At 42.4% G+C, this 15,831-nt stretch overlaps 1 protein-coding gene across 1 annotated transcript; it reads left to right on the top strand.

Moving 5' to 3' along the window:
- The first annotated feature begins 5,213 nt into the window (after positions 1 to 5,213).
- On the top strand, positions 5,214 to 15,590 carry Aadacl3 (arylacetamide deacetylase like 3). Its single transcript, XM_021159201.1, has 4 exons — positions 5,214 to 5,411; positions 11,157 to 11,373; positions 12,246 to 12,309; positions 12,905 to 15,590. The coding sequence occupies exons 1-4, from the start codon at positions 5,241 to 5,243 to the stop codon at positions 13,677 to 13,679; spliced, it is 1,227 nt and encodes a 408-aa protein (XP_021014860.1). The 5' UTR covers positions 5,214 to 5,240; the 3' UTR covers positions 13,680 to 15,590.
- The last annotated feature ends 241 nt before the right edge of the window (positions 15,591 to 15,831 follow it).

The following is a 15,831-nucleotide window of genomic DNA, read 5'->3' as shown; positions in this document are numbered from 1 at the left end:
ACAGAGAGTTCCTGCTTAGATAGTGTCCTGATTATTCATATTTATGCTTGGAGCTGGAAGATAGACGACTAACCTGGTAAGGTTGCTGGTAGTTTTCTTTGCTAAGAGAAATGTTGTCATTGCATAAAATAAGGGGGGGTGGCACAGGAGGAAATTCCTTTGTCTATGAAGACCCCTTTGGCTATGATGTCTATTTAGTAGTTTCTGTAAACTGCTGAAAGCCGCTTAACTTTATCAAGGCTAAATCTCTTACCCATTAAATGGGCAGGAGACTTGCATGGATCGAAAGTCTGTACAGAAGAACTGAGCTTCTGTTGTTTCTCTTCTAACTGGCCGTAAGCAGTTTGGAACAGGAATACCTTCTAGCCCTCTCCTCATAAGATATTGTCATGGTCATGAGCATAATCTGTTTGCTATGGTACCTGCCTTCATCTTGTTGTGACTTCTCCTGCCTGGTGCTCTGATCTGTAGCTGATGTGTTTGTAACGACAGGCTGCCTTTGTGATTCTTGTCTTACTTTTTTGTCTGGCTTTTTTTTTTTAATCAGGACAGCTGTTTGCCATGAGACCCTTGAGAAGACAGAAGGGCCAAATTTAGGGTGCTATTCACAAGAGACATGTACAGGTAACTCAATGGGACACATGTATGTAGTAGCAGAATTACAGTAATGCTCACAGGTCCCAAAGAGCCTCCTCACCCAGCAATGCCATCAGGGAAGGCAGCCAACCTGTGAGTCAAAGCCCTTGTGGGGGGCCTATGTCTTAGTTCACAGGCTTGCCATACAACACTAAGGGCCTGAGTCTGGTCCACAAACCACACGGTAGAAGGAGAAAAATGACTCAAAAGGTTGTCTTCTGATTCCACAGACCTACCTATAATGTTCTAGTTCGTTCTCTCTCTCTCTCTCTCTCTCTCTCTCTCTCCCTTTCTCCCTCCCTCCTTCTCTCCCTCCCTCTCTCCTTCTCTCTCACACACAATAATAATTAAACTTTTAATTAAAAAAATAGAAACTTTTATTCAAGTCCAGAGCATTATTCATACAGGAGTTATTCAGCAGTAATTTAGTGTGTGTGTGTGTGTGTGCTTATAGAGTTGGAGATTGATGTGAATCTTTTTTCAATCACTTCTCCACACTAAGTTTTTCTTAACTAAGGTTTACTTTTGTGCGTGCGTACATGTGGGCCATGTGTGCGTGAGTGCCTTGCACAGGTCAGATGAGGAAGCCAGATCCCCTGGGGTTTGAATTACAGGTAATTGTGAACTATCCTACATAGGTGCTGAGAACTGAACATGGATCTTCTTCAACAGCAGTTCATACTCTTAACGCTGAGCCATCACTCTAGCCACTTTTAAATTGGTTACTGTGCCTGTCTGTCTGTCTGACTGTGTGTCTGTATGTCTATGTGTGAGAACATGCGTGTGAAAATTAGAGGGCAACCTGTGGAAGTTGGTTGTCTCCTTCCTCAGTGTTGGCCTCAGGGATCAGCCTCAGCTTATCATGCTTAGTAGCAAACTCTTTTACCCACTGAGCTTTCTTGACAACCCTCCATCTTATTTCTTGAGATTGGTCTTTCACAAAACCTTGTTTTCCGCCTGTTCGGCCAGACTAGCAAGCCAGAGAGCCTCAGCAAGCTCCATGCATCCCACGCTATACAACTCCAGTGCTGATGGCCACAGGTATGTGTTGCTATTCCTGGGTGTTGGGGATCCCAACTCAAGTCACAGTGGACGCAAGCAAACCTTTTATGGACTGAGCTGTCTCTCCATCCTTAAAGCAGGGGGTTCTAAGTGATGAGTTAGATATGTAAACCTGAACATTCTATTCTTGGTTTTAACTGTATTACATCCTTTAGCAAAATAGCTTAAACCATCTCTTAAAGCTTTCTTCCTAAGATTGCTTGAATCAAATCAGGAACTCTATAAAATCATTAATTCATCTAAACAGCATTAATTCATGGAAGTTCATCTTTATGTTATCTGCAGAAAAATCTGCTCAATAGGGTGGGCTAATGCCCAGAGATTGTTAATTTAATAATGACAGGAAAGGCATATCAGCTGCAAGAAGCAATCCTGAGATGAAGTCTCTTTGTGACCTTGCCTCTCAGAGACCACCCATCTTAGTCCAGGCAAAAAGGTGGGCCATTTCCAGGAAGGCCAGCTGCTAGCCTTAGCCTTCCCAAGGTGGTTCCTGATATAGCCTGATGCTCCTGACTTGCTCAGTCTGTCTTCTTATACAACTCAGTGCCACCTACCCAGAGGCGGCAGTGTTCACAGTGGGCTGGACCCTCCAACATTAAAAAAAAGAGAGAGGGAGCACTACAGAGTAGCCTAAATGAAAATCTTTTGGTGGCATTTTCTCAATTGAGAGTTCCTCTTCCCAAATGACTCAAGACAGTGTCAAGTTGACAAAGGAATATCCAACACAAATGAGTTCACAAAACTAATATTTGGCTTAATGTTAGTGAGAAACTAGGGGCAGCAGAGTCTTGGAACAGTGTCAAGGATGACTGAGCCCTGGTTTATTTACCAACAAGTTAAACCTGAATTCATGGTCATACCCTAACATATGCAAAGGATTTGGCCCAGGGCTTGCCACAGAGGAATGGACCCTTGCTTCATTTTACAGATGAATAAAATTTCTGATCTGTGGTCCTTTCCCCACATCAGCTTTCTGCATAGACTACAGCTAGGGATGGGGATAGGGGCATGTACTAATCAACTGTCAAAACCAGCAGCTTTGTGTGGAAGCTTGAACCACAGGTACAAAGTAGATACAAGGGATAAAATCAAAAAGAAATGTGCAAGAGTAGCTTACTGTTAAACTAGATTTAGAATCTAGTATCACTGGAGCCTACCATTGTCAAAATAGCCACCACAAAAGGTGGCTACCAGAACAAGTAACCTTGCATCTCTGCAGCTTCATGTATTTTCCCCACAATATCTTATATAAATGCCTCTGGCAATGTCCTTCACTTCCCAGCCCACCTCATGCCACGCCCCTCCAAGATTGGTACAGGGATGTGACCTGGTAAGAATCACCCTCAGGAGCCCTTCCTTTCCCAAGAGAAAGAGCATAAGGGACTCTGGACGCTATAAAGCCAGGCAGTGGAGGACTATGCAAATTTTCCATGGTTAGGCATGGTCTCTAGCATCCCTACTCACACCCCACTGGCCAGGATGCATTCCAAGTTCCCATGCCTTTGTAGCAGGGGCCAGAGCATGAAGAAATGTGTTTGCCACTGTTTCTATCTCCATCTGTTGAATGGGTAGCTTGGCACACTCATATTTTGCATTTGCTGATGTATTTGGTACACTAAACCACCCCATGAAGAAAGGTTTAGAAACTGCCAGTAACTTTCTCATTATTAGAATGCTGGCATTGAGCAGACCCAACATTCAAATTCAAATGGCCCTGATCCAAGTTTCATAACCTCAGCTGTTGACATGCTAGACCAGATACATTTGTGTTGCAAGAGCCAACATATGTGTAGAGATGCTTACCAAGATCTTTGGCATCTGCCTATGAAACGCTAGCATCCAGATCATCTAACACCTGTAATTCTCTAGGCATTGGCTCAATGTTTCTTGAGAGATAAAAATTCCTTTATTTGAAAGCATCTGCTCCATTACCAGTTGAGGAATATTCTTGTTTCATTTCAGAAGATGTAATAAAATACCCTGATGAAAAACAGCCTAGGGGAGAAAGAGATTTGGTTCAGCTCATAATTCCAGGTTACAGTTCATCACTGTGGGGAAATCAAAGCAGGAACTTCAAACAACTAGTCACATTACACTCACAGACACATAGGAATTCAAGCATGCATACTTGACGGCTTACTTCCTTGTGTTCATCTTCATTTCACCATTCTTACATAGGTCAGGACCCCCTTGCTTAGGGAATGGTGATACTCACAGTGGCCTGGATCTTTTCACATCAACTAATTTAATTGAGACAATCCTGAACAGCTGTGGCCACAGGCCAACCTAGTGTGAGCAATCCCTAATGGAGACTTTCTTCTCAGTTGATTCTAGGTTGTGTTAATTTCACAATAAAGCCAACCACCACAAGGAGGCAGGATATGGGACACATGCCCACATTAGTATGATTATATAGGACCTTCTTGCTAGAAAAGGCTGTGAAAACTGCCTTAGCCTCTCACCTGACCTAGAAAGCAAGCATACCCAAGTGTCTGTGTTTTACAATGGAGAAAACAACCTGTTTATCAATCCCTCAGTTTAGTGGACATTGGCATAACCCTAAGAGTGACCCAAACCCTGATTCAGCCTCTAGGCTTAAAGCCACAAAGTTCAGAGCTAGCTTTTTAGAGATGAACTTTTTAGAGATGGGTTAATAGTTATGATCACTAGATGCTCAAGCAGAGGACATAGATTCAATTCCCAGCACCCACATGGTAGGTCACAACCATCTGTAACTTCATTCCAGTGGATCTGATGACTTCTTCTGGCATCCCGTACATCAGAAAGGCATGACGCACAGACATACAGGCAGACAAGATACTCATACACATAAAATAAAAATAAATCAATACATCTTTAAAAAGTACATAAACAATTCTATATTTAAAAAGTGTGTTCTACAGTCAAGAGACAGGCATCCTGGGTGACAATAAAATCCACAGATGAGAAGTAAGCAGTATGATGGGACAGGGCCATGGGTCTATTGGTAGTGGGTACTGCCATTTTAAATATCTAACTAGACAGAAGATGACATTTGAACAGCTACAGGCAGGATAGGAAGAATTGAGTCCAGTTAAGGTCTGGTATTTGGTGGGAGGTGGTTGCATAGAAAAACAGCAAGATCAAAGGCCCTGGGGCCTCCTCATCTAGTTGAGGAATAATGAGTGTGGCAAGAATTAGAATTAGAATTAGGGTGTGGGTAGTAAGATCTAAGGGCAAGTGTCTAGTGACTCAGTAACTTTTTGGCTTACCTAATGCCCTATCTATAGTAGCAATGCCAGGATTCAAATAGGAGCTTCTGAGGTCTCTTTCCATCTGAATAAGGTTATAGAAGCCACTTTCTCCTCAGTATGGGCCCTGGCCAAGAACAACACCCTCCCCTTGGATCTGTGACATCTTGACTGGGTGGGGACAGTGCTTACAGGAAGCAGGGAGGTGGAGAGGGAAGTTGGTGATGTATAAGACACCTGCTGATCTGCTTCGTCTTCCATGGCCTGTGGCAGGTACAGATGATACTTGGTCTTCTCTGAGGTAGAGGCATCATGGTGGTTCTGGCCCTGACATTCCTTGTAGGTGCAGTTGCTGTGTTCTCACTGGGCAGTCTGCTGTGGGTGGTCAGCAAACACCTCTGGACTGAACACATCCCTGAAGGCATCACTCACCCCTGGAGGCTGCGAATCCTCAGTTGCTTATTTCATCTGACAATGACATGGGTGAGTCTCCGCTTTGCTTGCCTCCTTTGCCTGAAGTTAGGACAAATAAAATACTAGATGCTAAAATACTACATACACACAGTTCAAAGAATGTTTGCTTTCTCCATATTTCCATTACTGTAACAAAATATCCAAGACAAATGGACTTACAAAGTGAGAAGGTTTATTTAGGATCATGGTTTTTGAGGTTGCAGCTTGTGATGTCAGCCTGATTATGTTGAGAGAGGGAGAGAGAGAGAGAGAGAGAGAGAGAGAGAGAGAGAGAGAGCATATGGCTGAGGAAAATTGCTCATGTCTCATGGAACAAAAAATGAAGAAGAGCTGAGGTACCATAGTGCCTTTTTTAAAAAGTCATTTTGTATTTATCATACAAGCAAATTGACTTCTCCACATATTTTATGTGTGTATATCAATAGAGTTTGATCCTGTTTTGTTTTTTGTTTGAGGGAGGCTGTGGTTTATTGTTTGGTTGGTTGACTGGTTGGTTTGGTTTTTTTTGGGGGGGGGGGCGGGTATTGTGTGTTTGTTTGTTTGTTTGTTTGAAACAGGATTTCCCTGTGGAGTCCTGGCTGACCTAAACCTCACTTTGTAGACCAGGCCTGCCTCTGCCTCTACTTCTGCCTCCAGAGTGCTGGGATTAAAGATGTATGCCACCACCTCCTGGCTTGGGATTTGTTTTTATACTCTAACTTCTTCTATCAACCTATGTCCTCAATGACCTCTCACTAAGCCTTTTGTTCCAAAGGCTCTACCACTTACAAATAGCCTTTTTCACAAGGGCCTCTGAGGTACAGAGAATATGCAAATCATGGTGCCCAGAGGAAAAAGCTAACCTTTGTTAGCCTTCAGAACTTTGCCAAAGGTAAGGATGCATTTTTGAGCTCCAGTGACTACAGATCTGCTAGCAAGGGTCAGGAAGCAACAAAATGAGAACAGAAAGCAAATTAGGAAATTAGCTCAGGACATGCACAGAACTACAGAATGCATCTTTTTAAAAAAAGTAAAATTTACTTATGTTGTGTGTATAGGCATTTCTTCTGTATGCATGACCGTTCACCATGTGCGCGTGCAGTACCTGCAGAGGTCAGAAGAGTGTTGTAGGATCCGCTGGAACTAGAGTTACAGATAGTTGTGAGTGGCCATGTGGGTGCTGGCAATTGAACCTGGGTCCTCTAAAAGAGTGGCCATTGCTCTAAACTGCATAGATCAGAACTTTAACGTGTTTTTCATGCCTTTAAAAATATATATATATTTTTTAAGGCTAGGCATGGTGGCACACTTCTTTAATCCCAGCACAGTGGAGGTAGAAGAAGGTGGATCTCTGTGAGCTTGAGGCCAGCCGGATCTACATAGTGAGTTCTGGGAGAGCCAAGAATACAAAGAGAAATTCTGTCTCAAAAAGAAACAAGGCTGGAGAGATGGTTCAGTGGTTAAGAACACTGGCTGCTTTTTCAGAGGTCCTGAGTTCAATTCCCAGCAACCACATGGGATCATCTGTAATGGGATACAATGCCCTCTTCTGATGTGTCTGAGGAGATCGAAAGTGTACTCACATTCATAAAATAAATAAAATGTCTCTAGAGAAAGCACCCAAGGAGCTGAAGGGGTCTGGAATCCTATAGGTGGAACAACAATATGAACTAACCAATACCCTCAGAGCCCATATCTCTAGCTGCATATGTAGCAGAAGATGGCCTAGTCAGCCATCACTGGGAAGAGAGGCCCCTTAGTATTGCAAACTTTATATGCCCCAGCACAGGGGAATGCCTGGGCCAGAAGCAGGAGTGGGTGAGTAGGGGAGCAGGGCAGAGGGAGGGTATAGGGAACTTTCAGGATAGCATTTGAAATGTATATAAAGAAAATATCTAATAAAAGAGTTGAAGGGGAAAAAAAGAAACAAAAGACAAAAAAAGATACCTATTTTTCAAATAATTGTTACAGGAAATATGGGATTTTCTAAAGAAACAAATGTGTAGATTCCCCCCCCCCACACATGCCCCAAATCTGCTCTCTCTTATACTCTTCCACCCTCTGTATTTTTGATCTATCTTCATATCCCATAGGACCTGTTGCTCTGTTCCCCATTTTAAACCCCCTTTTTCTTTCTCATGACCTCCTTCCTGTTTCATAACTCATAACCACTTTTACACACATATATAAAAATCATAAGCTAAGGTCCAGATATCAGAGAGAACATGATTTACATCTTTCTGAAATCTGAGTCATTTCACTTACTATAACACCCCAAGGACTCTATACCCTACTACAGAGATGTTTGTGCATTTGTGTTCGCTGCTGCTCTATTCACAATAGCCAGGAAATGAAACCACCCTAGATGCCCGTCAACAGATGAATGGGTGAAGAAATTATGCAGTAGGAAACACACAATGGAAAAATGAGACAAGGTCTCAATATGGAAGCCAGGCTTGCCTTACACTCAAGAGAGAGCTGTCTGCTTCTGCCTTGTGAGTGTTGGGTTTAAATGTGTGTATCTCTACACCCAGATACAATAGAATTTTATCCAATCATGAAAGAAAGAGAAAAAGAAAAAGAAAAAGAAAAAGAAAGAGAAAGAGAAAGAGAAAGAGAAAGAGAAAGAGAAAGAGAAAAAGAAAAGGAAAAAGAAAAGGAACAGAAAGTATATTTTTAGGAAAATGATGGAACTGGAGGTCATTAATTCAAATATACCACACTTAAAACAGTACGCTAGGTCTGCTTTTACAAATGACCTGACTAGAATCCTTGGTTTTCCATTTGACATTCTCTTTTGTAGTCTGTAGTTCAAGTTCCTAGTTACCATGACTCAGTTTCCTGGTCTGTTAAGTAGGAACTCATAGCAGCCTCTACTGCCTGGCATTTCTCAAGGATCTAGGAGTTAAGCTATTCAGAAGGTGTATTGCAGCATCTGTGGGAGGATAAGCTCTCCTTACACATCATACACAGTCACTAGTGATTCTTTCTCTAACGACATGTTATACAACCATTGTGTATCACTGCTCAAGATCTGAGCTCAGGCATGGGTAGGAAAAACAGCCCTAGGTTGAGTGCCTCGATGGAGCTTGCAGACCATGGTAGCAGAGGCAGAGGCTGGCCAGTTTTAAGGAAGCTCACAAGGAATCTAGCTACAGATAGCTTCATGCAGAGATCAGAACTAGTAGTAAAGCATAGCAAAACAGCAGGGAGACCATGGCTTGCTTACTCAAGGATCAGAATGCAATGTCAGAATTGATGGATAGGATTAAAGAATGCCCTATTTTCACTGCTAATCTCTGATTGTAGGGTTTCCTGCCATTGGGGACTGGAAGAGGGGAGGTTAACAAAGTACAGTCACCAGGGCAGAATATAACCCTAGCACAAGAGGAATCACAGGTGTTTGGAATGCAGAATTATTTCATCTACTACAGACAGAAAGTTATGGTCTCCTCATCCACTTGACATCAAGGTGTTATCAGATGGCGGCCATCATTTGTTTCCTTCTTGCATGTGCATCATTACATCACACATTACTTGTCTGACAGCTATTTGTGCATAAAAATACCTTTCTGGATGAATTCCATGTTAAAGATCGTTGTGCTGGGGAGATAGGGCCACTTGTAAAGTGCCTGCTACTCAAGTATGAGAATCTGGGTTCAGATCATGAGAAGCCAAGCATAGAGCTGAGCAGGATGGTTTGAGCCTATGCCTGGGGGGGTGGAAGGAGGCACAGAAACAAGTGAATCCTTGAAACTTATTGTTCAGCTAACTAGTTCAATTAACAAGATAAATTTCAGGTTCAGTAAGAGAGTCTGTCTCAAAAAATAAAGTAGATGGGTCTATAAGATGCCACAGTGGCTAATGTCAGTTGTTACCAAGCCTGACGACCTGAGTTTTATCTCTGGGTCCCGCATGGTGGGAGGACAGACAGACTCTGTCAAGTAGTCCTCTGACCACAGGAGTACACTCTCTGTGGCTCATGAATATCCACACATACACCCAAATAAATAAATGCAATAAAATAATAAATAATTAGATAAACATGGTGGAATAGTTGAGGAAAGGCATCCAGTGTTGACCTCTGGCTTTCGCATGCTTTTACATAGATGTGCATACACCTACAATAACAAATGCATACATTCCACACATCCAACACAGTATACACACACCAAAACATGCATCACATACATCCAACACAGGATACACACAAACACAATATATTCTAATTATGTTTTCTCTCTCTCTCTCTCTCTTCAGAGGAAAAAAAACCCATCATAAAACAAAGTAAAGAGAAAAACAGAGGGAAGCTGGGCATAGAGATGTATGCTTTAATCCCAGCACTAAGGAAGCAAAAACAGGTGGATCTCTGAGTTTGAGGCCAGCCCGACCTACAGAGCAATTTCCAGGATAACCAGGATTACACAGATGAAACCCTATCCCCAAAAATCTAAAAACAACAACAAAACAAAAACAAAGAACATGAGAAACATACATAGAAAATTCGGGAATCATAATAGACAAACAAAATACAAGTAAGATTTTTTTTAAAAGCCCAAACAAAGCATTACGACACAAAACATCTCCAAAAACATCACTGTGTTTATTTTCATATTGGCCATCTACTGCTGAGTATAGAGCCTCCCTTAAATGTGGTTTGTATACTCATTGAGACTCCACTGAAGGAAACTCATTTTTCCTTTTGTAGTGGTTGTCACCTGCCAACAGCTTCTTGATTATGAGTGCGGACTTGTGTCCACTTCCCCTCTTAGCACTGGGACCCCATCTAGCTTGTATCTGTGTAAGCCCTGTGCATTCTACCACAGTCTCTATGAGTTCATATGTGTGTCGATTCTATTCTGCCTGGAAGACACGTTTTCTTGATGTCATCTATCCCCACTGGCTTTTATAATCTTTTGGCCTCCACTTCCTCCTGAGCTCTCAGGAGAGGATTTTGATGGAACATATACCATTATAGGATTGAGCGTTCCAAGATTTCTCACTTTCTGTTCATTGTCCAGTTGTGGGTCTTTGTATTTGTTCCCATCTCCTGCAGAAGGCAGCTTCTCTGATGGTGGCTGAGCCAAACACTTGTTCTATGGATATAGAGGGATATTGTTATACTTATAATTGTATTATTTGTATTTATATCAAAAACCATTAGCTCTTAAAGATAATACAATAACCCGAAGAAGCCTTGTGTACCACCACCTGCTTTGACATCACTGACCCTAGCTAAACACTTATACCTTCCCACTGCCCCTTTCTTAATTTTCCTAAAGAGAAAAACCTTAAGCACCACATCTTCCAAAAATATTTCTGTAGATGCCATGGAAAGATAAGAATACACCCTTATCTCCCTCTTCAAAAACATTACCTCCATGGCAATAAATATTTGGGAGACCCAGGCTGTCTTCCTTGGAGAGACAACAATGCCCAGACCACAGGTAGAGCAGGAGTATCCAAAAGGAAGGCTCAAGCATTGTCCAGACACCTGGTTTGTCATGTCTGGCTTGCAAAGTATTTATGAAGAGGAGTAGATATGATGATGGAGGAGCTACATGGGCCTGAATAGGTGTGACTTTCACTGCAGGTGTCTCATAAGGATTCTGAGAAAGGGGGGAAAGTACAGGAGTTCTTTGGTCCAGTCTCCTTAATATTTCCCAAGATCCTCCTTGGCACCTGGAGAGGGTAGATGTGTCTGACATGCTCCAAGCTTTTTGTTAAGTGTTTGATGCATAAACAGTCACAACTCATTGATTCTTTCTTTGACAGGGGATGATTTTTGAAAAACTAGGACTCTGTTATGCACCCCAGTTTGCCAGTTTTCTGCATGATCTGAAACCACTGAAGAGAGATCCTGATGTTGTGGTGAAAGATCTTCACTTTGGGACAATCCCTGTGAAGCTCTATAAGCCCAAGAAACCCTCCTCCATCCCAAGGCTTGGAATCATTTTCTTCCACGGTGGTGGAACCATCATAGGGAGCTTGAGTAAGACAGAGCGTTTCTTCTGCCCTCTTTCAGTCACCTGTCACCCTGATAAATGGGCTTGAAAGAATGGTCATTCTGTGGGGGATAGAGAGAAGCGGGGCGTGGTGGCGCACGCCTTTAATCCCAGCACTCAGGAGGCAGAGGCAGGCGGATTTCTGAGTTCGAGGCCAGCCTGGTCTACAAAGTGAGTTCCAGGACAGCCAGAGCTACACAGAGAAACCCTGTCTCGAAAAACCACCAAAAAAAAAAAAAAAAAAAGAGAGAGATGTCTTCATAGTTAAGAGCATTTGCTGTTCTTCCAGAGGCCCCACATTTGGTTTCTGGCACCTACGTTGGGCATCGTACAACTTCCTGTAACTCTAGATTCAGGGAATCTAAAAGTCTTCTTCTGGTCTCTGTGGATACCTTCATACATGTGTGTATACCACATATACATAAGTAAAAGTAAAATAAATATTTAAAAAAAAAAAAAACATTCCTCCTGGTAGACAGTCGACTGTTAAGACCAAGAAAACCCAGGACAATTAGTAGGCACAGAACATTTGGTGGTATATTATCGAATGGTCTAACCGCTTCCTAAACTGATATGAGAATACCATTCACACTCCAAGCCAATGTACTGTATTTGTTGTGGCGTGTTTTTGATACGTGGTGGAATGCATCAGATCATGAGTATATTGGAGACTGTTGTTCTGGCAAGCTCACAAAAGCAAAACAGTAAGAAGTTGGGAGGATATTTACTCTACAGCCAGAAGCTATTTCATGGCCTGCTCTGCTAACTCAGGTGCTCTGCTTTACAAGGCTAGGATAGCCAAAAATACTAGGGAAAGGTAAATGTCCTAGTAAAGCTGACATTTGATTTTGTTTTGCAGGAACCCATAACAACATATGCTTGCGTTTGTCCAAGGACTGTGACTCTGTTGTCGTTTCAGTTGGGTAAGAAAGGGTACGATGGGAACATATCGGCAGACAGCCCTGACTCATAGTGACAGGGTCTGAAGTTTGAACTGAAGTTTGAACTGAAGCTGATAGAACTGGAAAGGAAAATAGGGGAGGGCTAGGCTGTGAGGACTCAATGAGGAGAAGCAAGGAACAGAGAAAAGAGAGAAAGTGGACTGGAAGGATCCCCTTAATTGGTACATTTGTGGATAAAGACATCATTTAACCCTGTCATTTAGAGGCTGATGGGAATGGGCATGGCTCGTTGCTTTTGGATGGAAGAGTTCATTAGATCTAATAGCCCTGCCTTTGGCAGACAAGTAACATTTCCTCTGCCTAAAGTCAGCAGTGCCCTGCATGATCACTGAAACACCTAAACATTATTACATGCATTCCCAAGTACAATGGCAATTCCACCTTCTGAGCCTAAGTGGCAGATATGAGGGCTTTCTGTATACTTTGTGTTTAGGGCCTTGCCTATCTCTTTCTATTCAGACTTCAACGGGGTATTTGAGATATGAGATGTTAGACAAGGGTACTTTGGGTTTCGCTGAGCATTGAGCATAATCAATTGCCCTTGATTCCTCTTTAGATACAGGAAATCTCCCATGTACAAGTACCCAGTGATGAGAGATGACTGTGTAGTAGCCACTACCCACTTTCTGGAATCATTGGATGTGTATGGAGTGGATCCAGCTCGAGTGGTGACCTGTGGTGACAGTGTAGGAGGAACTGCAGCTACTGTGACTACTCAAATGTTAGTGCGCCGACCAGATCTCCCCCGTATCAAGGCTCAGATTTTGATCTACCCCTTACTGCAATTGATAGATTTTGGGAGCCCTTCTTATCAACAGAATAGAAACATTCCACTGCTCTCCTGGGATCTGGTCTTCTACTGCTTCTGTTGCCACCTGGATGTGAACATTTCCTGGAAAAGTGTCGTAAAGAATGGAATGCATTTGCCTCCGGAAGTCTGGGAGAAATACAGAAAGTGGCTGGGTGCAGAAAACATCCCAGAGAGGTTTAAGAAGCGAGGCTACAAATCTATACCCCGGGGTCCTGTGAATAATGATGCTTACCAAGAGATAAAACATTCACTGAACTATACCTGCTCACCCCTCATCTCAGAAGACAGTATAGTATCTCAGCTCCCAGAAACCTGCATTGTGAGCTGTGAGTATGACCTTCTCCGGGACCATTCTCTCTTATATAAGAAGAGGCTAGAAGATCTGGGGGTGCCTGTGACGTGGCATCATATGGAAGATGGCTTCCATGGAGTGCTTAGTGCCCTTGACTATGGATTATTGAGCTTCCCTTGCGCCTCGAGAATTATGGACCTGATTATTCAGTTCATTAGAAAGTTCTGACACTTAATTCCTTCCTGGGGGTGCTCCACCAACCTAGTCTGGATTATAAAATAATACAATGTATGTTCTTTATGATGACTAAAGAGGAGGCAGGGCGAGAAGTATGAAGTGAGGCTTTCTGTCTTTTTTCACTGTTGGGGAAAATAAGAGCTGACCATCTTCAGCATCCATTTGAGAAAATGAACCTGTACATGAAGTTTGTCCATAATCCCCTTAGCTAGAATTCAGGCTGTCTGAGCTGATTGAGACTGTATGGTCGGTATATCTGGCTGAGTTGATCTTGGAGAAAACATGTTTGTTTTGTTACAGTCTTGTTGAGCTTTGCCAATGTGACTCAGAATGTAGAGCTTTGATGCCAAGTTTGGTGGGTGGTGAGTAGTGGTGACAGCCTCTGGATGCCTATCTTGCTTGATTTGAAAGTTGTGAAACAGTGGAGACAGATTCCCCATGGTACATGGCTCCTAAATAGAGACAAGTGAAGAGAGCCAAAGTTGCCTGCCTAAGAGAGCTTGGGCATTCTGGGTATCAGAATGAGTTCCCAAAAAATAGCCCCAAAACAACATCATTAATATTAAAAGACCAGAGTTAGCAGGAAGTCAAGTTCAATGAAACTCAGATCACATTCACAGTGGGAATTCTAAAAAGAGCCAATGGAACAGATGTGCTCTTGTGAACTATTTGTTCTGAGACCAAGAATCAATGCATTTTGTCCCAAGTAAATATAAAATGGATTAACATATGTAGCAGAAAATTTTAGGTATAAATCAGGTGTGGTATTATGTAGGGACTCAGAAAGGACTACTGACCCATCTCTTCATATACCCTCTGCCCTTCTATGCTCCATACTGATGTATTTATTCTTAATATGGTGGCCCTGAACAATTCCCTGCTAAGATCTACAAGATCTAGGCTAACTTGAATGGGTATATTCATTTTCCTCAGGAGACTCAACAAAAATTTTACAGCAACTCGCTGTTTCTACTGGTTTTCTGAAATGTGTATAGTGGAGACAAACAAAAGAGTAGAAATTTTTGACTACTCAATCCAAGGTCTATGCTACCCTTGGAGTAGAGTATGAAACAGCCTCCCCTGGTGTTTGGAGATAGGAGAGTAGTGAATACTTCCCTCATCAGAGGCTAGATGGATGTTGGGTGAACATTAATATTCACCCAACTATGGAAGTGAAATGAAGGCCCAAATTAATCAAGTTCCATGGACCTGGCAAAAAGATGCTGGAGCCATAATGACCAACTGCCCCTTGGGAATTAAAATTCCTTTGAAAGAGAAGACCATGTTGTCCTCCTGTCTTCAGGAGGATTTGCCTCTTGCTGACCAGCAGCTTTCAAATGCCAGCATCCAAGTCCACTCACATGGAAACCTGGACATGCCTTAACTTGTTCTCAAATGATTGTGTTGAAATAACATCAGAGAGGAATTCTCATGGGTGGCTTCTTGAGCCATTCATAATTATCCAGCAAATGACTTTAGTAGAAAAATAAGAACTAGCCACTGAAAACATATGTTGTAGGAAGCAATGGAACCCCAAGAGTATGGTCCTCGGTCTCTGAGTTGAATTGAGTATGTCTTCAGCCTGGAGTGGGTTTTGTGTAATGTTACTAGAGCTACTGGAGGCTGAAGGGGTATGGACTGACCTTCCACATAGATAGGAGCTTGTCTCTTTGACTGGGAGGTGGTAAAGCTGATACACTATTGGAAGACTGTGCCTAGTGAAAATGACTGGGGACATCTCAGCGTTGGTGGTGCAGTTTCACAGCTTTCCCTTCTGTAGATCAGGAGTAGGACAAAGGATGTTTACCTTAGTAGATGGCTGGAGTCCCCAGGAGCAAACCTGTATACCTTTCCGTTAACCAATTCATTTCTATTATTCTTGTAAAATATTCATAACAGCCAACTCCACATGTGCAGAACATTGAACCCCCTTGTTCTTTACCTGAGTTCCATGGAGTGAGTATTCTTATTTTTCTTTCTTGTTTTTTTTTCTTTTAATTTTAATTAGAGACAGGGTCTCACCACATAGCCCAGGCTGCCCTTACATCCATGGTGATCCTCTTGCTTTATGCTTGGCTTCAAAGCAGATATTATTTTGGAGAGACAGACTCATACTCTATAGATTAGACAGGCCTAAAACTCA

The sequence above is a fragment of the Mus caroli genome, chromosome 4, assembly GCF_900094665.2.
Source record: "Mus caroli chromosome 4, CAROLI_EIJ_v1.1, whole genome shotgun sequence".
NCBI classification, from domain to species: domain Eukaryota; kingdom Metazoa; phylum Chordata; class Mammalia; order Rodentia; family Muridae; genus Mus; species Mus caroli.
The sequence above is the reverse complement of the archived record's forward strand: the minus strand, read 5'-3'. Positions and strand labels throughout refer to the sequence as shown.